This window comes from Aulonocara stuartgranti (assembly GCF_965226115.1).
Source record: "Aulonocara stuartgranti genome assembly, chromosome: 1".
In the NCBI taxonomy this organism is placed as follows: domain Eukaryota; kingdom Metazoa; phylum Chordata; class Actinopteri; order Cichliformes; family Cichlidae; genus Aulonocara; species Aulonocara stuartgranti.
In genome coordinates this window covers 5,808,718-5,831,290 of record NC_138939.1, presented here as the reverse complement: position 1 = coordinate 5,831,290, position 22,573 = coordinate 5,808,718, and the positions used below count along the sequence as shown (strand labels likewise).

At 40.7% G+C, this 22,573-nt stretch overlaps 1 protein-coding gene across 3 annotated transcripts in view; it reads left to right on the top strand.

Annotated features, from left to right (window-relative positions):
* Window positions 1-428: 428 nt before the first annotated feature.
* adamts18 (ADAM metallopeptidase with thrombospondin type 1 motif, 18) overlaps window positions 429-22,573 on the top strand; it is a 56,082-nt gene continuing 33,937 nt past the window's right edge. For 2 of the 3 annotated variants that reach the window (XM_082520619.1, XM_082520618.1), the window contains exons 1-11: window positions 429-1,080; window positions 1,368-1,449; window positions 2,018-2,331; window positions 14,395-14,677; window positions 16,739-16,950; window positions 17,758-17,841; window positions 17,953-18,112; window positions 19,488-19,593; window positions 20,365-20,502; window positions 20,593-20,746; window positions 22,149-22,244. In XM_082520619.1, the coding sequence (XP_082376745.1) occupies window positions 979-1,080; window positions 1,368-1,449; window positions 2,018-2,331; window positions 14,395-14,677; window positions 16,739-16,950; window positions 17,758-17,841; window positions 17,953-18,112; window positions 19,488-19,593; window positions 20,365-20,502; window positions 20,593-20,746; window positions 22,149-22,244 (1,731 nt within the window). In that variant the 5' untranslated portion in view covers window positions 429-978. Of the gene's footprint in view, window positions 1,081-1,367; window positions 1,450-2,017; window positions 2,332-14,394; window positions 14,682-16,738; window positions 16,951-17,757; window positions 17,842-17,952; window positions 18,113-19,487; window positions 19,594-20,364; window positions 20,503-20,592; window positions 20,747-22,148; window positions 22,245-22,573 lie in introns of those variants that run through there. The other variant, XM_082520620.1, reaches the window with a different exon arrangement.

Sequence of the window (22,573 nt, the reverse complement as noted above, 5' to 3'; positions counted from 1 at the left end):
ATGTCATTTGCAACCACAAGATGAAACACTTTGCTGACAGTTTCACATTTGCAGATGAAATGGAACCTAATATGGTCTGACAGACTTCGGGGACCCCGGGCAGTTCTCATGTCAAAGCAGAATAATGAAACCTTGAGCCTTTAGCTGCATTCAGGGAATCTTTCATATTTGTTGCCAGTTGTTTATGTACAGCCACAATAAGGAGGTTTTCTCTGATTGCCTTGGATTCTGCCGTAAATTCCTAACTTCCACACTTTTCTTTCTGCACTCCCTTTATTGTGATTTTCTTTTAAATTTATGTTTTCTTAAGTAAAACTACTTCAGTTATCGCTGTCTCTCTTTTTCTCCGTGGTCAAACAAAAACGTCAGTGGGATCTGGCTTCATCTTTGTTGGTGTATTTGAAAATAAATCTGCGTTATTGTAAGTTTAAAGTTCGTACTTACAAAGAAAATCTGCCTTTCGAAATGCCGCTCAGATCTTTGATGTTGCCAACTTTTGATTAAATATCGGCTCACACAACTTTTAAAGCTTAAATTTCCCGGCGGCCTCTGAAGGCACCAGCAGCCCAGCCGCTGTCAAGAGGAGAATCTCTTTTTCTTCTTTTATCTACGCGTGGTAAATGATGCCGCGCGCTGATTGGCTGTCGGCCGCTGACTTGTGCTCCATCCCGCAGGCCCACTCTCTCAGAGCCGAGCTGAATGCTCAGTCAGCGCTCCTCCCGGTGATCCCCGACACCGCTGGCCGCCGCTTCTCGCCACACACGCTCACACGCTTACACATACACACTCTCGTGTGTGCGCACCGCGTCTGCGCGCACCACCGGCTTCTGCAACTTTCCGACTTCACCTGAGCGAGCAAAGCAGGCGGACAGAACCACTAAACAATGCGTGCCAACTGCACTATGCGCTACCACAGGTTACTACTTTTGCGCTCATTTAGGAGGTAACGGAGGAGGTGTGAGCTTGCATGCCATCACCATGGATTGCCTTTTTCTTCTGTTATGGACTTTACCAATCCCGCTGGTCGGCTGCACCTCAGTCAAGCTACTCTCCACCCTCTTGTCCTGGAGTATTTTCAAGGCATGTTGCACTTACATACGAAAAATATATACGTGTGCACTTTTAAATTCAGCACATGCACGTGTAGTTTGCGAGAAAAAAACCAAACAAGCAGTTGTCTCTTATCAGCAAGACTAAATCAGCGACAAACTTGTCTAATCACATTCATTGCGGTGAAAAGTGATCCCAAATTAATCTCAAGTGCAACTCATATTTCAGTAGAGGAACTCGATATCCCCTTTTGGCTCCCAGTTTTCTGCTGCTTGTAACCTGTTGCTACCTGTCCATTTATGATTTTTTTCTTTCAGACGCTGCACATTTACTGCTCACAGGCCTCCCACACCGTTTCAGCCAGCTATTCTTCCAGCAACAGCCACGGATTAAATCATGGTGAGTGCTTGTCTTTTCACATCTGAGGATGTTTCTTCCAGCTGGCTGTATTCCATGTTTATAGGGAGAAAGTGAATAAAGTGAGATAAATGCCAACATTGAATCAGTTACTAGACCAGAGTGTTAAACAGTGAAGAATATTACTTGTTACACAGTGTGACATGACTACTGCTTATGTGGATGGAAATGATAGAAATGCTTGTTTACATGAACCAGTGAGTGCAGTACTTATTCAAAGACTCCCTTTTCTGTCCTCCGCTTTCCCGAATGTGATTTACATACTTTTGTTTACTCCCAGCACTTTTTCCAGAGGTATACTATAGAAAGGTTTGGATGCTGAAAATAACAATGATGAAAGAGAGATAGATGTTTGAATGAAAATGACACCTTGGTGACTCCACTGGCACATATAAGCAAGGAAGAAGACAGCACTCCCACTTGGTCAAATTATGCATATTCTAAATTATACTGAAAATTGTAGTTAAAACATGATGTCTTTGTGCTAAAGTATTTGACATCAGAATTTTTTGATGTAGTCTTTCTATCCCTTATCATCCCTTATCATCAGACTACGTATTTGTAACCCCTGTGGAAGTGGACTCTCAGGGAGCGTACCTGACCCATGATGTGACCAGGCGAAGCCATCGCGGCAAAAGGTCCTTGCCTCCTTCTCTGCACTATCGCCTCTCTGCCTTTGGGCATGACATGCACCTTCACCTGCATCCATCTTCTGTGGTTGGCCCTGGGTTCACTGTGCAGATGATCAGCTCAAATGGCATCACCACAGCAATGGATGATGCAAAGGTTCACAACTGCCTTTATCAGGGATTTATCCGTAACCAGTCGGCCTCCTCTGCAGCCATATCGACATGTTCTGGACTGGTAAGTGTCAGTAACCTCTGGCTGAGCTTTTGTTACATGAAAAACTGAGTCATTTTATGTTTTACCTCAATTATATGGTTTTATTCTTAAACTGATTACATGCTTCTACTTAGTTCAAGAAAGGCTGACAAAACACTTCTAAGTCAATTTAGATGATTTCACAACCCTAATGGGAATTTTTTTTTTCAGTTTCTGATAAGTTTGTGGAGCTAAAAGGCTGTCACACAGCAGATTTTGCACTCCACCCCTACCTCAAGTTCCATGCCTTTATTTGTCCTTGAATGCTTCGTGTCCTCTAGCATTCCAGCTGTTTTGATGCACCATTGTCAGACTTTGGTCATATCATGGGTGAACTGTAACATGACATCATTACCCATGAGTGTATGCATCAGTTTCGGTGCTTTGTCTGGAACTGCTTTGAACACAGGGAGGAGAGGACATAAGAGAAAGAATAAAAGGAAAAGAGCAGAAGAAGAGAGAAAAGTTACACTGCTACAGGACAGTACAGTGAAAAGGCCATAATTTAGTCAGGGATGTCATCACTTTTTCCTTGACCACTGTGTTACAGTGTAATTTTGGCCATTGCTCAGGGCAGTTTTCTTCAACCACTCGCCCAGTGGTGTACCTTGTAAGTAATGGTATAGGTCAACATTTAGGAAAAGGCATTACAGATTACAAGATAATATCAACACGGTCCTTGTGAGTTTTACTAAAGAAGATTTAGGACAGGGATAGCTCAGATAGCCTAGTTACTTTAGCACTCTGGAAAAATTTGCTTTGGAGATGCTCATATGGATCCTGCTGCTGTGTGATGCCACAGCTCTGTAATAAACTCAAGGGAGGGACTCCACAAACACAGCTGGATGCAACAATGTAAATCTTTTCATAAAGCATTAATTACCACCAAGTCAAAACAATGAAATCTGTCCATGTGCATATGCATACATCCACTAGTGGCATGCAGTGTGTGTCTTTTGTGCCTTTTGGTCATCTATAAGCTTCACTATTTTCTTTGGTTTATTAGATGTTTAAAAGATCACATTCAGTGTTTGACACATACCATACCAGCATGGACCAGATGGACATATTATACCCCCATAAATGCCATACTTACATTTATCATCTAAGCTCCATACCTCGTCTTACCTACTCCTCCTGCGCTTGCCCTCCTCTTTTGTCCTCTGTTTGCCCTCCCTCTACATCTCCTCTTGTTCACAGCAATTAAAGCCAGGGTGAAGTTTGAGCCGCCTGGCTGGCACTGCTAATCTTTGCATTGTCCCTTTCATTAGGCTAGCTCCCACTAACAATAAAACACCACTGACCCGTTCGCTTAAAAGAGCTGCGAGGACACAGTGTGATTGGGTTGTGATTGCATTTGAATGAGTTGGTACAAACACTTTGATCTATTTTTTACTCTTCTTGAACATTTGCAAGTTTTTGTTTTCCTCTTCAAGTCCGACCACTGGGCCACTGATGGATGTTTTGTTATCGTTATATTTCTAGCAGATAAACAGAGTTTTCTCCAAAATAAAATAATTAAGTAAGACACAATGACAAGTACACTGAAAAGATACTCTGGTACCAACCATTTACTCTGTCTCTTTGTAAAAATCAGTCTGTCTGTGTTAAATTGCTACGAGCTGTAGGACAATAAAGACATTTAACCCCTTCTTTTCATCTAGCCCTCTGCTTAGAAAATTTGGATTAGGTATAAATGAGGAAAGAGTCATTCAAGTGTGCTGACTGCACTGATGGGCTTGAGTAAAAGATTAAGGTGGGATTAAAGACATTGGTTGAAGGAAGAAAGGAAGAAAAAAAGAGGAAGACAAGGATACAAGAGAGAAAATGGAAAAGAGGGTAAAGTAATGAATGAAAAGTGAGCTGGGTCAGGTTGGGAGGCAGCACACGAGAGAAAGTGTTGTGCAAGAGTAATGTGAATTTATTGTCTGTGGTTCAAGCTCCCAGGGAGGCTGGATAGTCTCTTTATAGAGAGTTGGAGAGATGGGCTCTGTTTATGTCAAAGGGCTTTGGAGAAGAAATGAGGTGAGAAGAAGTGAGGTGGAGATAGGAAGAAAAACGTTTTCTCGTGCTTTGTTTCATTGTCTCCTTTCAACAGAAACAAGGAAATGGAAGAAAAGGGAAAAGACAGTGTCTGAAACAGAGCTGTGGACCTTGCGTTTTAATAAAAGCAGAGGTTTCAGCACCAGACCCCGGGCCAAATAAGGGCTGGGACATTTTCTTTTTTAAACAGATGGGAGTGGGATTCAACTGTTAAAATGAAGACCAGGGTGGTATTAAGAGCAGAGTGGGATAGCTGGATGAATGACTTGCATAGTGGGATTTTCTACTGTAAATCCTTATTAATTGAACATGGTGTTATTTGTTGGGTTTAATCACTTTCTCCATGACCTGTAAAAGCACCTTCTGTTCTTGAATGAACCAAAGTTGTCTGCCTCACTTTTGCATGAGAGATGAAAGGATGCCTCTTTAGATGTAATGCTCTCTGATTTGTAAGAGAAGTGGATGGTGTTGGGGGTTGGGGAGGGGTCTTCTCTCTTTCTTCTTTTGAAGGTTTCTCGTCTGAGGTCACTGTGCTGCTTGACCTAAATTTTCTATTCATTGGTGTATGTGGGGGTTGGTGGGACTTAACCTGAACTCTTAACAGGTCTTTACAATGTTCAAGTTCAGTGCTGCTCACCACCTGTGTGAGTCCAGAAAACAAATGATTTATAGCTCCCCTTTGTCTTTCTAGCACCTTCCCAGGATAGGAAACTCCTTACTGGGTAAGCACAGCAGATCTGAATTCTGTCCGGCCTGTACTATTCTCTGCCAACCCTTAGAAATACAACATTAACACATGATGCATCTTAAACCACAGTTAAAGTGGTTTGAAGTGGTTTAAGATGCATTGCCTTGTAGTAAATTTGCAGTACCTTGTGAAGTATAAGATAAGATAAGATAAGATAGAACTTTATTAATCCCTCGGGTGGGTTCCTCTGGGAAATTCGACTTCCAAAAAAAGCACAGCAACGACCAAAGTTACAGTTACAGAACTGTTATATATATATACACACACACACACACACACACACACACACACACACACACACACACACACACACACACACACACACACATATAAATACAGAGACAAATATAAATAAAATATACAAAGGGGATAAATAGAATAAATAGGAATAAAAAATAAAAATACAAGTGAATTGCACATTTCAAGTATTGAGTCTATTGCACTGTTGACTATTTACAAAAAGTATTGCACAAGGTATTGTACAGTGAGGTGAAGAGGCACTACAGCTTAGTTGTTCCCCCCTCCTTTGTCCTCCTGTTTCCCCTCCCTCTCCCCTCCAGAGAGGAGTTAAACAGTTTGATGGCGTGTGGGACAAAGGAGTTTTTAAGTCTGTTAGTTCTTGTCTTGGGGAGAAGCAACCTGTCACTGAACAGACTCTTCTGGTTGTTTATGGCCGTGTGCAGAGGATGCCCAGCATTGTCCATAATGTCCAGCAGTTTCTTTAATGTCCTTTTCTCTGCCACTGTCACCAGAGTGTCCAGCTTCATGCCGACCACAGAGCTAGCCTTCCTGATCAGTTTCTCCAGCCTGGATGAGTCCTTCTTTGCTGTGCTGCTCCCCCAGCACACCACAGCATAGAAAAGTACTCCAGCAACCACTGACTGGTAAAACATCCTCAGGAGCTTCCTGCAGATGTTAAAAGACCTCAGCCTCCTGAGGAAGTACAGTCGGCTTTGGGCTTTTTTATACAGGTGCTCTGTGTTGCATGACCAGTCCAGTTTATTGTCCACCCACAGCCCGAGGTACTTGTACTTGTTGACCACCTCCACCTCCTCCCCCTCTATCTGAACTGGCAGTGGACCTTCTCTGGACCTCCCGAAGTCCACAACCAGTTCCTTAGTCTTTGAGGTGTTGAGTTGCAGGTGGTTTGTGTGACTCCATGCGACAAAGTTCCTCACCAGACTTCTGTACTCCTCTTCCTGATCATCCCAGATACACCCCATGATGGCCGTGTCATCTGCAAACTTCTGAATATGGCATAATTCAGAGTTGTAGCAGAAGTCAGAGGTGTACAGGGTGAAGAGAAGAGGGGACAGCACAGTTCCATATTGTGGTACATTTGTAAACATTTTCGACTTGAGCAGTGTGACTGCTCTAAATAGCATTGTTTGTGACTTGGCAGTGTTCAGAACTTAAATGTTTGAGCGTCAAATACACCCCCCATTAGGCTGGTTATATCAGATAGTGGTATAGCTGACCATGACCTTTACTACAACCTTTCCCAAGACCCAACAGGCCAGGTCAGAGTCAGCCTGAGCTCTCTGGTCTTCATTGGCTTAGGTCCAGATAAACTAATCCATTTTTTCTTCTCTAGGATTTCTATAGTTCATAAGTTGATGCAGCAAACATGCTACCCAATGACCTATTGTTTCTACTTGATAGTTAAAGCAGAAGAGGTAAAGTGTAGATGGCCATTATAGGACCATTTAAGTGGAGCTACGTCTGTCCGTTTTTTGTCAGTTTTTAAAATAAAGACCATCAGACATGTACCCCACTATTTAAAGTGATATACTTTAAATGAGGCCTGTGTCCCAGGCTAAGCTAATATGTGTCCCAGGGAAGCCTTTTGCTAACAAGTAGGTAGTCGTGAAAATATCATATACCTTCATTTCCCACAGAGTATATTTTCTGCAATAACCTGAAGTCTCATGGGAAAAGCACCTTTGGATTTTTGTCATGGAACCAAGACATTTTGTCTCTATAACCGATGCACTGTTGAATTTCTGAATGGTCAAGTACTTGGGTGAAACCACATTGCACACTGACTTGAAGAACATTCTTGGTCAGTCAATTTATGCTACTGTGGTTGTATCCATTTGTGGAGTATTTGCCTATGGACCCTATGGACAAAGGTTTTCAGCCAATACAAACATGCTCCCAAGCAGTCCTGCAAACACTTTGTAAGTTATAACTTTGCTCTTCTTTGCGGCTGGTTGATGGACAAACAACAGCACAACCATAAGTAGACCACAGACAAGTAGTACTACATATTTTTGACACTGACCCCTTTTGACAGCTGATACTTTGTAGGTGGAGAGGCAGTCCAGAGCTGCCCACAGCTGTCAATGGACTGTCCACACACTACTGAGCCGTAATTTCCTCATAACATGTCTGTTAACCTCATGAATGAGACCTCTTGGATCTTTATTAGGGTCGTAATGATCCAGCAACCCCCCAGGTACCACAATTTATAGCTTAAAGATGTGTTTGAACAATCAAGTGTGAGAGTAAAAACATTAAACAAAGTGTCAATATACACCTCCTCTGTCTTTCCTCCATTCACTTTCATCCTTTCAGGAAGGTCAAACTCAGTGTTTGATAGCCATCGTTGACACAGCTCTGAGGCTTGTGGCAAGCACCGGTGACTGTTGTAAGAGGAGAGCTGAACTTACACCCTCTGTTCAACTCCACCAGGCGTGGGACTCCCTGTGGCGTGAAGAAGATGCTTGCTCTTTTCCCAGGCGTTGTTATTGATGCTGGATGTACTTTGTTGTTGTTGAACACTTCACACTGTGAATATATGAGAGGTTGAGCTTCATTTCTTTTTGTGAAAATGTGACATCGTCTCTTGCTAAATTTTTACTGACATCAAATTCCAGTCAAGAGTTGGTTGTTTTTTTTATTGAATAGTGATGATTTAAAAATTAGTCCTACCCAAAGATGTTGTGTGGGAAAATAAACCTGAAAATGACACTATTTAGCCAAACAGGACATTGAAGTGCTTGCTTGCGCTGAATATTCAACATATTGTAATCCTGTTAGACTCCTAATGGGGCTGAGACAGCATATGATTACTCATCCACAGGGTTGGAATGTAGACAATATATGATGTGTGCTGCCAATCCCTTAGGCTTTTGGAGAGTTAAAGTGACACTTGAATGACCGATTTCCGGACAACTTTTGGGCTATTTGTACCTGTCCATTATCTGTAAAGCCCAGCAAATTGGAACATCTTCCCACTACAACATACTTCCCTGGCTTGGCCATAATTCAGCGACTGGGCCGGGCCACAGAGGAGCTCAGATCTTGGCGCTATACGAGTAGAGTGGCCCGGAGCTTTTTCCCTGGTGGTCTGGATGCTGACAGTGATGTAGTGCCCGCTGTTAGATGCCAGCAGGAGAGGGGGGTCAGGCTCTCAGCATGGGTGTGGGATGGTGTGTGTGTGCGCTTGTACGTCCTTTCTATGCTGTGCAAGGTCTTTCTCACACAAGACTAATGGCCACTGTTGAAATGCTCAAGTGGATGCTGCAACTTCTACAAACAGAGGCCATACATCAAATCTGACCTACTGTTGTCACCACTGCAGCACATTGACTGGTGCTGCTGTAAAACAGTCCAGATCTGCAGAAAACTTAGAACTGCCTCGTTAATAGAGTAATGAGCAGTAAATAAAACCCTTTTCAGATATCATCACAGATAAACCAGTTAAAGTAACATGACTCACTTTTGCATTTATGTTCCTCAAAACTTCATTAAGACTCATGACATACACCTTTAATGGAGAGAGCTATGATATAGGTGTGATATTTGTAATACCTGTGAGTTTGGATGTCAGCATGTTGTAATCTTTTGCATGCCTGTCTGGTCGTACAACTGCATGCAGTTCAAACTTGCGCAATGCTAAAAGTGATTTGTAAATGCTGTTGCTGTTGGGACTTATACAGAGTCTTTGAATCGATTTGAATTACACTCCTGCCTCATTTGCAACACAGTAGTGCTATATTAGTTAGTAAAAGTGCTAAAGCTGCACTGTAACCCACTTATAGAGAGTAATGGCACGTTGAAAGAGGACATTTCCATTTTTATGGACTGGTGTGGGAGTAGCCCTCCTGTTCCCTGCTGTGTCTACATGGGATAATTGAGCGAGCCCATGCCCAAGGGCTCCAACCGACAAAAGACTCAACCAACACCATCAGTTTCTCACTCTGTGTGTGCCCACCTCTTCTCTGTTCCATAGACATGCTCAGAGGGTGTCAGTAGGTTGTTCAAAGGCAATTAGTGTGGGTAAACAAGGGCTGCGTGACCTCAGGCTATTGACACATTGTGATTCTAATGAGCTGTACATGAAGAGAGTTATCCATATATGCTATCACTAATAAGAGTGTTTGTAAATAGTCCAGGTCCAATTCAGTGATAGTAATTTTTTTAAATAAGAAAACTCCACTGTGCTGGGAAATACAGTCATTTGAAAGTAAACATAGAGAAATTCAACCAATGTTCCGCCCTGTCATTGCTGCTTGGCTCTTTTCTTCTTTTGATCCCAGTTCCGAAATTAACATGTCTTCTTTACCCATTTCTTACCCCATTTTAAACACACATAATTCACATAAGCAGACTATAATTACTCAGATTGTGATTCTATTGAATTAGTTAGATGCCTGAGGGCTCTCCTTTGCTCCTGTGTGATTTTTTTCCCCCTCTTCGCCACACACACTGTGTTCACGTGATTCTTTGCTGAGCTGGAGTGCAGATGTGCTTTAGAGCTCAGTAATCACCGGCTTGGGGCTTCTCACCGCTCGTCCCAAGTCTTAAACAGCATGTAAGCACTTACTCATTTGCCTTATAATATCATGGTAGGGAACTTTAAAAGAGGCTGCAGTTTATACAGAGACAAGCTAAAGTTGCCGTCTACCATGACAGTTGTGCTGCTAAAGAAACAGTGCTTGTGCTTGTGCTGACTTTATCCAAGGAAATGAAGACGTTTTTCTCATGTACGAAATAGCGACTTTGCTGACTGAAGGTGACTTTGTTGAACCCGTAATCTGACTGTGACGTAATGAGAAATGTGTGAATGTGGGGTGAAAACTAAAGTGGTGTTTAGCAGAGAGTGCTCATCCCTTTAATCTAGTAAGGTCTTACAAGTGTTAATGTAGAGAGATAAGTAGAGGTCTTCTCTATCAACTTTACAGGTGGCCTTTCTGTGGTCTTTGAAGATTGTGCCTGAAAAAGAATCAGCTTATCTATCATTTCATCTGTAAATCTATAGATGAGTACAAGAGTAGTGTGCTTTTCTCAAATGGTACTGGCATTTTGAGTAATGTTATGCTTCCCTCAACACAATAAAGATGTCAGAGTGGTCAAGTCAACAAATGCTGAGGTAGTGCAACTTTTAGTCTTTATTGTGCCTGAAGAACTAGAAGAACTGGGTCAAATAATGCAAGATCAATCATAGGTTAGATTTAGTTTTTCATAGCATGTTTTTCATGCTTTATCACTTTACTGAATAAGACACTATAGCACAAGTGCTTTGGGTGGCGAGTAAGATTTGAAAGCATTACGCTCTGATTTTATGACTGTATGTGTAATCCTAGATAACTAAGCTGTTGCCATTTTCACACATCCAGAAGGGTTCAAATCTGACACTAATCGATTGATGTTACATACAAGGCAGGAAGCTTATCTTTATCTAATCTGATTAGTCTAACTTGGCCTTATGACAGCTGCAAAGGTTACATTCTTGAAATAGTCACTCTTACAACTACATGAAAAAGTAAATAAAACATGCTTGATGCATATACCTAGAATTGTTTACGGATTAAAAGATGAGAAATGCTCATTTGAGTGAAAATTGGTAACCTGGAAAATGGACCAAAAAAAGACTTTGCTTCAGTGTTATTCTGCCCACTGCTCATACACTGGCCTGCTTGTAGATTCCAACTAATCTCATAAAGTTTGCATTTTGTGATGATGTCAAGAACACCAAGCAAAAATTTTGTAGGCGTTGGCAAAGCTTTACAAATATGAAACCACCGCGGATCAAAAATTCATAATAGAAAGGGAGAAAAAAATGGCCTGTGTTACAGTTGGAGGTGTCTTTTCTTATTGTGGTCTATGGGAAAATTCTTTTTCAGCTGCAGAAGAGTTTTGGGCAGAAAAAGACAACTGGGAAAATTTTGGCAACAAAACAGACTTTCAGTGTTATATCCAGCTTTTTAATATATCCATTATTACACCAATAGAGGTTTGTGGGGTGTCAGGGGAGGTAGACTCTCCCCAGTATTACGAACTTAGCCAAACATCCGTAATTTAGCAAAACAAAGTCCTTACTCGTCCAAAGCACCATCGAACATTCTTTTCAATAAAAACCTGAGAGCTAGCAGAAAAGCAGGTTGAGCAGAGGAAAATGGGAATTTGAGTGTGAGCAAATGAGCTTTGAGCATGATCCCACCATATTAAAGCACACTCAGCTTCAGTGTGTAAACACGCAGTAATCTTCTCTGACCTCTCACCTTGTCATTGCGCTTGAAAAGCCTATTTATGCTCTGCTTACTTAGTGCTCACGCCTTGCAACATACTCCTTTGTGTATGCGGTGTTGGCAGCTGTGTCCAACATTAAGAGTCCACTATAACGTCATACTTTGGTATTCACTAAAACACAAAACATGCTGACAAAAGAAAGTTCAATCTATACATTGAGATAAAAACACAAGCAGACACAGAACCATATTTTAACCATTGTTGCAGATGGAATTCGTTTCCTGTCATTATCATCACAGACTCTTCCATCTGCTATCTGCTGGAAAAGAAAGTGGAGAGCTGGCAGATTTGGTGACGCAGCTATAGAGAGAGAGAAACAGAGCACAAGCAGGGATGTGAGTTTTGCACTAATCAAGTTCAGATCTTTGTGTTTCTTTAATTTTAATGTAGGATTCTTATGGTTACAAAGTTACTTGTCATCTCATGGTGACTTTATATCATGAATTGGTTTACATTGCTTTGCATTGTAAGGTAAGGGCTTTACATTATTATAAAGAGACCTTTCATCTGTAACATTATGGCATTCTGAATGCTTCAGTGGGGGAAAATGTGAAATTATGTTTTACTCATGATTAAACTGTTATCATTTAATTGAAGGAGAAAAAAGATAAATAATAAATAAATAAGTGTTTCATCTTTAAAGAGGAATATTTGATTAGGTGTATGTTTTTGCAGGCCAGGTATGTGCTGAATGCCAGGCAGATGAAAAGATGGGTAAACGAGAGGCGACAGCGGTGTGTGCTGATTGGACACACCTCCTTTGACCTTCTCTAGCTCTGTTTTGAATTCCAAACTATTTTAGGAAGCCACAGTCAATTTTTGCCAAGGGCATTTTCTCTCTCTTAATTCATTTCTTTGAGTTGATATATTTTATTCATGACCCAGAGGGAAATTTTCTTTCCACAATGTGTTCGCAGTGCAACACAGCTGGAGCAAGTAGTCGTGGAGTAGCTAGCATAAGGTTTGTTTTGGCATGTATTGATATGCTGGGCTTCAAACTATTGAGATTGCAGAACAAAACTCCCAGCCACTGGACCATGTGGACATTACATATAGTCAAGATAATAAAATTTGACAGTTAGCTTCCTGTAAAACTTCACGTTGCACCAAGATTGATGGAAGACGTAGAAGATTTATGGACAGTTGGGCGATCAACTGGGAGCTGGATGGTTATAGAGATGGATGGTTCGATGGATGAATAGATGGGCTTGATGATGGCAGTCTGCCACATATCCAGGCACTGTTTTCACAACAAGAGCCTCACCATGGCTTCCCTTTTGTCCAGCCTCTGTTTATTTTGCCACCTGCTAGTCTGGGCGGAATGGGGTCAGTTCAACAGGAGCAGGGCACTGTCACTCTCTCTCTCGCTAGTTCTCTCTGTCTCTCTGTCTCACGCATGCACGCACGCACGCATGCACGCACGCACGCACGCACGCACACACGCACGCACGCACACACACACGGTGAGTTAGATGACACACAAAAAGGCCATAGGTCACTGGGTCAGCGAGTGTATTGCAGTGAGTGTGCACCTGATTGATTGCACAGCTATTCTGTGTACATTTGTAGAGTTGCAGAGTGAATTAGGTAGAATACCGTGGTCAGACGGAATGTTTAAGGTTCAGTAGCTTGATCTCTCGTTCTGAGGCCGGTTAAGACTACTCGATTAAAACTGCACGCCAAAACACTGCGTTGACATTATTATGGCAGGCAGGACAATTGGATTGGGTTCATAATGTGTTTCGGGAGGAACCCTGCAAACAAAGCCTGTCAAGCATCCTAACATTTTTAGTTTTTCTCCAGCCATTCAAAGCATGCCTGTGTTTTTATATTCTTTTCAAGTAGAGGTGACATAAATAAATCATTAGTTCGCCATGTCGCAAGTAAAATGTGAGAAGTATGTGTCAGGAGAGTAAAGAAAAAGATACTTTACTTACCATTTAAAAGCCAAGATGATAAACATTTCCAGCACTAAAAGATCTCTTTTTTTCTTGGATTTATTCTCTTTCTTACTTGACTTCCATTATCTTAATCAGTTCCAAAAATATTTCCTGTTAGACTTGAATTGAATGAACAATAAACTTTTGAGAAAACACACAGTACACTGGACAAATAATATATCAAAAACAAATCCAGGAAGAAATCAAATGCTGGCAGTGATATGACAATGTCAGCAAGAAGTGCTGCAATGTAGTCTGTTTTCAGTAAATTATATTTTGAAGTAAGGCTCTAACCATGAGTGATCTCATTTTAGTTGCGCACACAGTTTAGATTTTGTTGAAATCAATTAAAAACAAATCCCAGTTTTTAAAAATCCCCCCACCAGTAATTTCACGGTGTTCTGTCTTCTAATTAAATAAGACCTTTTCTCTCCTTAACATCTGTAAACTCTTAGAGTGCACATCTGCCTAATGTTAGGATAGAGTTTGGGTTCGAAGAATGAGTGAGGTTGTGGTGGGTGGATCTTGAGGTGATATGTGTGATACAGTAGAAAGGATTTCTGGAAACAGCTGCTTTAGCTACACTGAGGCTTTGACAAAGCTTGGCAGTGTGGACTCAAATACCATTGTAGAGGTGATTTGTGTGTACACTTTGTAAAATACAGTTCAAATCTGTCAAATATGTTTTGTCTTAACTCTTATTATATAGTTTATCTAGAAGAATTTTCTTGTAACCCTTTCTACTTATTGTGATCGACTTTTTTGTGTGTTTTGCAGTCAGGGTTGATCCGTGTGTCTCAGGAGGAGTATTTGATCGCCCCTCTACCCCAACATCTGGCCAGACAACACAACTACAGTGCCCCCAATGGTCATCACCCGCATGTACTGTACAAGCGCTCAGCAGAGCACATTGTCCACAGAAGATCCAGAAGCCCCTCTGACGTCAGTTCTTCTAGACCTGGCAACCCTTACCTTCATGATTATCATCAACAGCAGCAGCATCATGACAACCAGCATGGAAAGCTGCAGAGGCAACACTTCTGTGGACGCCGCAAGCAATGTATGTAAGGGAACCTTTAATTCCTTTCCTTTATTATATGTATATATCTATCTCTCTATCTAGAGATAGAGATAGAGAGATATGGTGTGTAACATCTGGTAGACAATCATTTCTATCCTTTACATCTATTCAGCTATTCAACGTTTTCATAACACAAGTTTCATCTTACCATTAAACTGCGTGGCTTCCATATGTACAGAATATTTATGTGCTGCATGTTAAATAGGACACTTTTACAGTCTTAACTTCTTAAACATTACTGCTGTTGTATTTAAAATGTACAGTTCAAGGTGAAGGAAATATCTATTCTTTCTGCCAGCCACATACTGTCCAGTTTTGAAACTAAACAGTTAAATACAAGATGTGAACTGTCATGTAAAGAACCTGTGTCTTAATCTCCTGTTATTTATTCTGAGCTTTCATGTTACTACACACTAACTCATTGGCTCAACTAACTGATTATGTTTTATTACTATCATCTTTAATTAAACATTATGTTTGATTCTGTTCAGAGTTTACTCTGGCAGGATAAAGAAGGCTCTGATAAAACAAGTGAAACCAACATGGAATGCTAAATAATAATCTAATATAGTACCTCATTTTGAAACAAAAAACATCACCATAGAGGTTTATAACACTTTATAATAACAGGTTTTAACGCATGTGTATGTGCTGTGGGTTCAGAAAGTCTGATTCTGATATTTCTGATTCTGCTCTATTTTAAAGTCAGTAATCAAAAAGAAAAGATCAGAATTCCTGAAGTTGTATCTTTCCGCTGAAGCAGCATTTACTAAGGTGAATTTGATCTGCTCAGCAAAGGCTTGTAAGTAAATCAACCTGCAGCCGTCATTCACCTGCTATACTGAATGCTTTTTAAGTAACATTGTGAGACTGGACAACACGGCACCAGATCCATGTGAAATTGTCACAAGTCAAATTATTCCAAGCAAGGAGGTTCTTTTCCAGTGTCAAATTGTGTCTAGACTGAAGGTTTCTGAGGGGGAAGCGCATTACACTCTAAAATGCTGCGTGGAAACTGGATCAGTTGTATCTAAAACACAATCAGGCAGACCAAATGTGACTACATTAATACATCAAACATTGTTCACTGGGAGATAGAAAAGCTAAATCTAATAATAGTTGCAGAATTCGCTAAATAAAGAAAGCAAGACTGCAGTCAGCAAAAGTATTGTTCTAAGAAAAGCTGTGTAGTCGTAGTCTCAAATGATTAAAAGGGTCTCTAAAGTGCATGTCAGGATGGGAAATAAGGCCAAAGACTTGAAGTGGGCTAGAACTTTGCAGCTTTCACAATGAATGATTATAGAAGATTTAATTTTCTAATAAAGTCTGAGATTTGTGGATAAAAAAGAAATAAAGATAAAAATAAAGAAGAAATGATACTACAGTATCGACTCCACCATGAAACACAGTCTGGCAGTATATTGGCAGTATATTGTGACAAAGTTGCTGTACACCCATCATTATTCTGCTCCATAATGTAGCAGAATAATGACTTTGTTCAGACCCCAAAGCCTAAAAAAAGCCTGTGTGCATGTTATCCTAAAAGTAAGATGAAATCATACCACATCTGTAATTCAGTTTTCCAGGGATTCAGCTTTTCATTCAAATTGTTATGCTGCATTCACTGGTGTATTCAGACTTTTTGATCTTACTGTACATATATTATGATGATTTATGTCTGTATTAAATATTTGAGAACACTCAATTTCAGTGCATTATATGTTTATCAGCATGCATTTCAAGTTGTTGTGTCCAGCTAAAAGTGCAACACTAGCCTGAAGCTACTGAACCCTTAGGCTTTTTAACAATTGTTTTTTTAGTGATGATAGGAAGCAGCATGGGGAGTGAATTTCCTGTCCTTTCAACACCAGAGCACGCACTTTTAACACCTGGCACGAGCCAGGACAAAGAGTTGATTCATTTGACCCTCACTGCCAAGTTTTCTATCTCTGAGTATCATTGTCTGTCTCCTTCATGCTGTCTCCCTCTTTCTGTGTCTCTCCTCCCTTCCTTTTTGCCTCTCCCTTTTTGCCCTCCTAGACGCACCCAAGCCTCCTGCTGAGGACCGCTTTATCATGCCTGATGAGTTTGCGGTACCTGAGGTGGAAGGTCCAGGGAGGGAAAAAAGATCACCCATTTCCAACAGGGTGGGAGGTCTGAATGTGGAGACCCTGGTTGTGGCAGACAGGAAGATGCTGGAGAAACATGGCAGGGAGAATGTCACCACCTACGTCCTCACCGTTATGAATATGGTAGGGCTGAAAAAGACAAGGGAGTGGAAGTGTTGGAAAGACAAGGTGTGACAGAACATATGAGGTAGCAATCGTTCAATTACAGATAGGAAAGCTGTCGAAATTTTGTGTTTCTCAAAGCTCTTGTTCATTTACCTAACATAGCAGGATCTCAGCAGATCAGTATTTCCTGCGAGGCAAGACACAAGTGCTAAGCTAACTTTATAAGCATTCAAATTTGCAACGTTTCTCCAGAGAAAAGTGCAAAAACGTTGCTAACCCTTTATGTTTGTGATATTTGTTTGATTGCAACTTTGAATGCAACTTTTTGCCACTTTCCTCTGTTTAAAAAATAAACAAGTTAATTTTAAGTGTGAACTAGGATATGTCAAAATAAATGAAGGAGGACTACTTCCAAATTCTTTAAATTCACTTCAGATCATCAGATCATCACCTGGACGGTTCAAACTTGGAGACAGTTGGGTGTTTCAACAGAAGAATGATCCCAAACACACATCAGAAATGGTTTTAGATTGGATAATGAAAGTTAAGATTAAGCTTCTGGAATGCCGTCACAAATTACCATGACACTCATACCAATGGTGACTGAATGTGAACGTCTGACTACAACTCTTAGTGGACACAAATCCTCACTCAATCATTTTATGTTTCTCCCCAAAGAAGAATGGTTTCAACGCATGCCTATGTAATGACACTATCAGTGGTTCAGGTCCACCTTTAGAGACTTTGTTGCACACATACATAATCCTTTTATCCCTATATTTTCTGCAAAAATGTTACCAATAAGTATTTTCAACTAATCTACAGGTTTCCAGCCTTTTCAAAGATGGCACCATTGGGAATGATATCAACATTGTGGTGGTTAGCTTGTTGCTGCTGGAGCAGGACCCTGTAAGTAGATTTACACTAACTCCTTGCCTGACTGTGCTGCTTTTAACTTGACACTGATTAAAATACCCATGGCTGTGTTCTAAATCTCAATTGTTCTCTCTACAATTCCAGTTGGGCTTGACCATAAATCATCACGCTGACCAGTCCCTCAACAGTTTCTGTCAATGGCAGTCAGGCCTTGTGGGGAAAGGTGGTAAACGGCACGATCATGCTGTTCTCCTCACTGGACTGGACATTTGTTCCTGGAAGAACGAGCCCTGTGACACTCTGGGTGAGATAGGGCTTAGCTCACTTTAACAAGCCAAAGATCTTTTTTTTCTTTTTTTAAAGACGCATGTGAAAAGCAACAGTGTGACTTTGTCTGGACCACTGACAACTAAGAACCCCTTGCATTGCTAAATGTTGTCACATTTTGGTTAACAACAGCCTAGATGCGATGCTGTGGGTGCAAACATTATAACAGGGCTGACAGGTGAAGCGAAAATAGTTGTCAAGAGATAGACTGGCAGTCATTTGTCACTATGAGCAAACCCTATATTTTACTAGAGTATTAAGCTGTGCCATAAAAAACTAGTGACAGTATGAATGCAGACACATGCAGAAGGAGAAGGGGGTTGATATGCAAGAAAGTCAACAGATTGAAGTATAAGCACCAACTTGAGCTGTCACTTCAGGCAAAAACAGCTCATTAAAAATATCCTGCCAAAGCTGTCTGTAACAAAAAAAGGTAGGGTCTAACCAAAAATATTTTAACTAAATGAAAAACAAAGCTGAACCATTAATGTTAATGTTTAAAATCTGTCTCTTTTATTCTAATGGCTCAGTCATCCTGGACTAACAATAGGACAGCAACTTCCTTACAATTAGTTACAAATAGTTGTGACCACCAACTGGTCACCCAGAGGTTGAGCATACTCACCTTCAACCTCAATATTTGTCCTAAATTTATGTTCCAAATCTTCAAGGTTCTCGCTGGACTCTCCTTTATTATAAGGGGTCAACATAGCAGGTAGCTTGATTCCCTTCCTGGCACAATACCAAAGGGAATTTCTGTTTAATGGGAAATTAAACAGAAATTCCCCATTTTTGAAGCAACCATTTTAAAGGCAGCTGCTCACAGTTGTAATAATTTGCATGTATCCAACCAATGTTCTCTAAACTGAGACTAACAAGCTATGTTTGACAACTAAATATTGACGTTGGTTATTATATTTTTGGGCCCATTGGAAGAAATTGCTTCCTGAAAATTAGAAACCCCAAGTAAAGATTCCTCATCAGCTTATCAGTTACAGAAAAATCTCACATCTGGGTAGTTAGTCACTGTGCTGGTGCTATCTGCTACACAGTTAACAGTAGTCCTCTGTGTTGATTGCTAACAAAGTCTAAGAACTAATTTAAACTAAACTGGGCAGGACATCTGAGGTTACATTTGGCAGTTCTGTGAGATTCCCCTTCCAGGCAAGCACGTGTGTGAAGATACATGTGTGGCACATATTTGTTGTCTTTACAAACTGTCAGAACAGATTGTGCGCTCAGTGTAAGAGAACAAGAATATGATACAGATTTGGGGTTTTATCTTGCTTGTTTTTGAATTTTCAAGTAGCCCAGATTTTCAAATAACTTTTCTCTCCTTGTTGTATCTGCAGGTTTTGCCCCCATCAGTGGCATGTGCAGTAAGTACAGGAGTTGTACGATCAATGAGGATACAGGACTTGGCTTGGCTTTCACCATTGCACATGAGTCTGGACATAAGTATGTTTAGAAGAAAGAGCAGCAGACTGTCTCAGAATGTAATGTCATTTTGGAAGGGGCAGCCTAATTGCCTTTATGCTGTCTGTGGATGTAGTTTGTGTTGAAGTGACAGATGTGGTCTGATTTAAACAAACACACTCTGAAATAAGAGCATTACGTTAGACCCCTACTTCATCCACTCCATGACATTTTATGGGAGAATAATGGAAACTACCCAAGGCAGTGCAGCTCTGTGTTTATATTTATACGTTACCGGTGGGACTGGAGGCAGTTTATTTTTGATATGTGTAGATGTCATGTTGCGGTAAAACTCTTCTGTGTGCCTCATATGTTCTTAAAACAAACTATGAATTAAATGTATTCACCTGGGTAATAATATGTCAAAATATCCATACACATAAGTATCCTAAAGCTATTAATCACTGACAATTTGAAAACGGCATAAGTGTCAAACATATGACATGGTAATGAATCAAAGAAGGGAGAAAATGTTGCAATGTATGAAGCAAACTGTTACAACAAATTGAATGACATCAGCAGGGTCTTTACATAGAAATCTATCAGAATGAGTGAAATCAAGCCAATTTAAAGAATTCATGTTCATTTTCTTTAAAATCCTGTAACATTTTATAATTTGTCTCAGTATCAAAATGTGAATTATCATTATCATAAACTTCCCCTTTACTCACAAACAGCTTACAATACATGCAAGTCCATGTATTTACCGTATATCTCATTGCGACTGAAGTCTCTTATCTTCATTTTCTGTAGTTTTGGTATGATCCATGATGGGGAGGGAAACCCTTGCCGTAAGACTGAGGGTAACATTATGTCCCCTACTCTCGCTGGTAACAATGGAGTCTTTTCCTGGTCCACCTGCAGTCGGCAGTACCTTAGCCGCTTTCTTGGGTAAGCCCAGTTAATGCAGATTGTTAAAATTACCAGTCATGCATTTGGCTTTCCTCCTTACTGACACAGGTACTGTTCTGTGTTCACCAGAACAGCCCAGGCATCCTGTTTAGTGGATGAACCCAAGCAGATCGGTCAGTACAAGTATCCCGAAGAGCTTCCCGGGCAGCTTTATGGAGCAGACACACAGTGCAAATGGCAGTTTGGCTCCAAAGCCAAACTATGCAGTCTTGATTTCGTCAAGGTAAAGTAATCACCTAATTTGTCAGAATTATTCGATCTCCATTTCCTTTTTTTCCCCCAACATGTTGCAACTGCAAAAACAGTTGTAACATGCGGTGCACACGATGCTGAGTTACTGGGGGAATTAAAAAACAACAACATATTTTTTCTGGCTTTAACGATTGTGATTTATTATATCTTTCATTTGATAACAGCCCAGACCAGGAAACAAACAACAGTTCCTTACACTAAAGAAAGAAGTGTTAACCATGGTTGTATTTCTACATGGACCAACAGTCCTTAATCATTTACTTTTCACATGTTTCTTTGCCAACACTGAGAATCGCTACAGTTCCTTGTAGTGAGAAGGGGGCACCCCTGGACCATATAGGAGCTGGAATTTATCTGCTTTACAGACTTAATGATCCAGTGCTAAACTGGCACTTTATTAACTAGCACAATCTTTACATCAGCAACCTTAACCCCCCCCACACACACACATTTGACCTTCATTAAAATGCATTCCATCATTTGAATGGGTCCCTATACCACCACCCCAGTCTGCATCAAACCCTTGTTGTTTTGGTATAAGGCTTTATGCTAGGTGCATTCAGTGATGTTGATTCACATGTAAATTTTATTTAAAATGCCTCAAGCTTTTCTTCTTGCATGGCTGTAATTGCTGGGAAATTGACTTTGCCAAGTCGTATATATGGCATTAGCCCACATGACGACGCCTTGGCTGTTCACGACTTCCCCAGATTCCTCCTATGTTTCCATAATAAAAGATCAAATACTATATTTGCATTTCTTAGACCTGTGTAGGAGTTGGCAGGTGGTATATTAACCTGCATGCTGATTAACAGTGGATTTGAGGGTTCCATTCACACTTTTCACTCTTTTTTCTTGACCCTGACATTATCATGTACAAGGACTTTCAGCATGATGCCATAGCGGTCACCCACCTGCTCTATGTCAGTGAAGTAGATCTGCATAAGGTTAAGTCTTGAACACACCAGGGAGCTGTCTGTCCTGCTTCCTCACTCCCTCCTTTCTGATTCCATTCTCGTTGCCAGTTGCAGTTGGGCCAGTTGCCAGATTCTGCCGCCTGTCTCTCGACCCCAGCTCTCCCTCTGTGCTCACTCACTTGCTCTGTCTCTGTATTGTTGGGTCAGATGACACATACAATTATAGCCGGTTTCATTAAAGAAGTTCAATGATTAGTCTCGACACAGAAGCACTGTGGAGAAGTCTGTCAGAGGCAGTGGGGGCTTATCAAGCAAAGTGATGGTGGTCCTGGCAAAAATCAGGTAGAGGGAAGAGAAAAAGGAAAGGAACTCTTAACCAAAAGATGCCACGGATAATAACATCAGCAAACACCATGTTTGATGGATGTCTCATTCTTTGCGTGTCTCATTCGACAGGACATTTGCAAGTCATTGTGGTGTCATCGCACAGGGCATCGGTGTGAGACCAAGTTCATGCCTGCTGCAGAAGGTACCACTTGTGGCCCTGACATGGTGAGGAATGGTCTCCTTATTTATATGAAAGATCACAGCAGTCAGAATGTTATTCTCCTGCTTAGCATCCTAATAATTAGCATTTTATTGAGTCAAACGAAATCCTTTCATCTTAGAAAAAAAATCCTAAAAGAGCTTTAAAAAGATGCAAGGATTTACTTTAAGCTCAAACTGATGACAGCTCAAACTGCATTTTTTTATTTTATTTGAATACTTCTTTGATCATAGATAATTAAATAAATCAGACAAAGTAACCATCGATGCTCCTCGTACATGCATGGGTGCACATTTTGGACACTACTCTCCCAAATGGATTGAATTGATTTGTA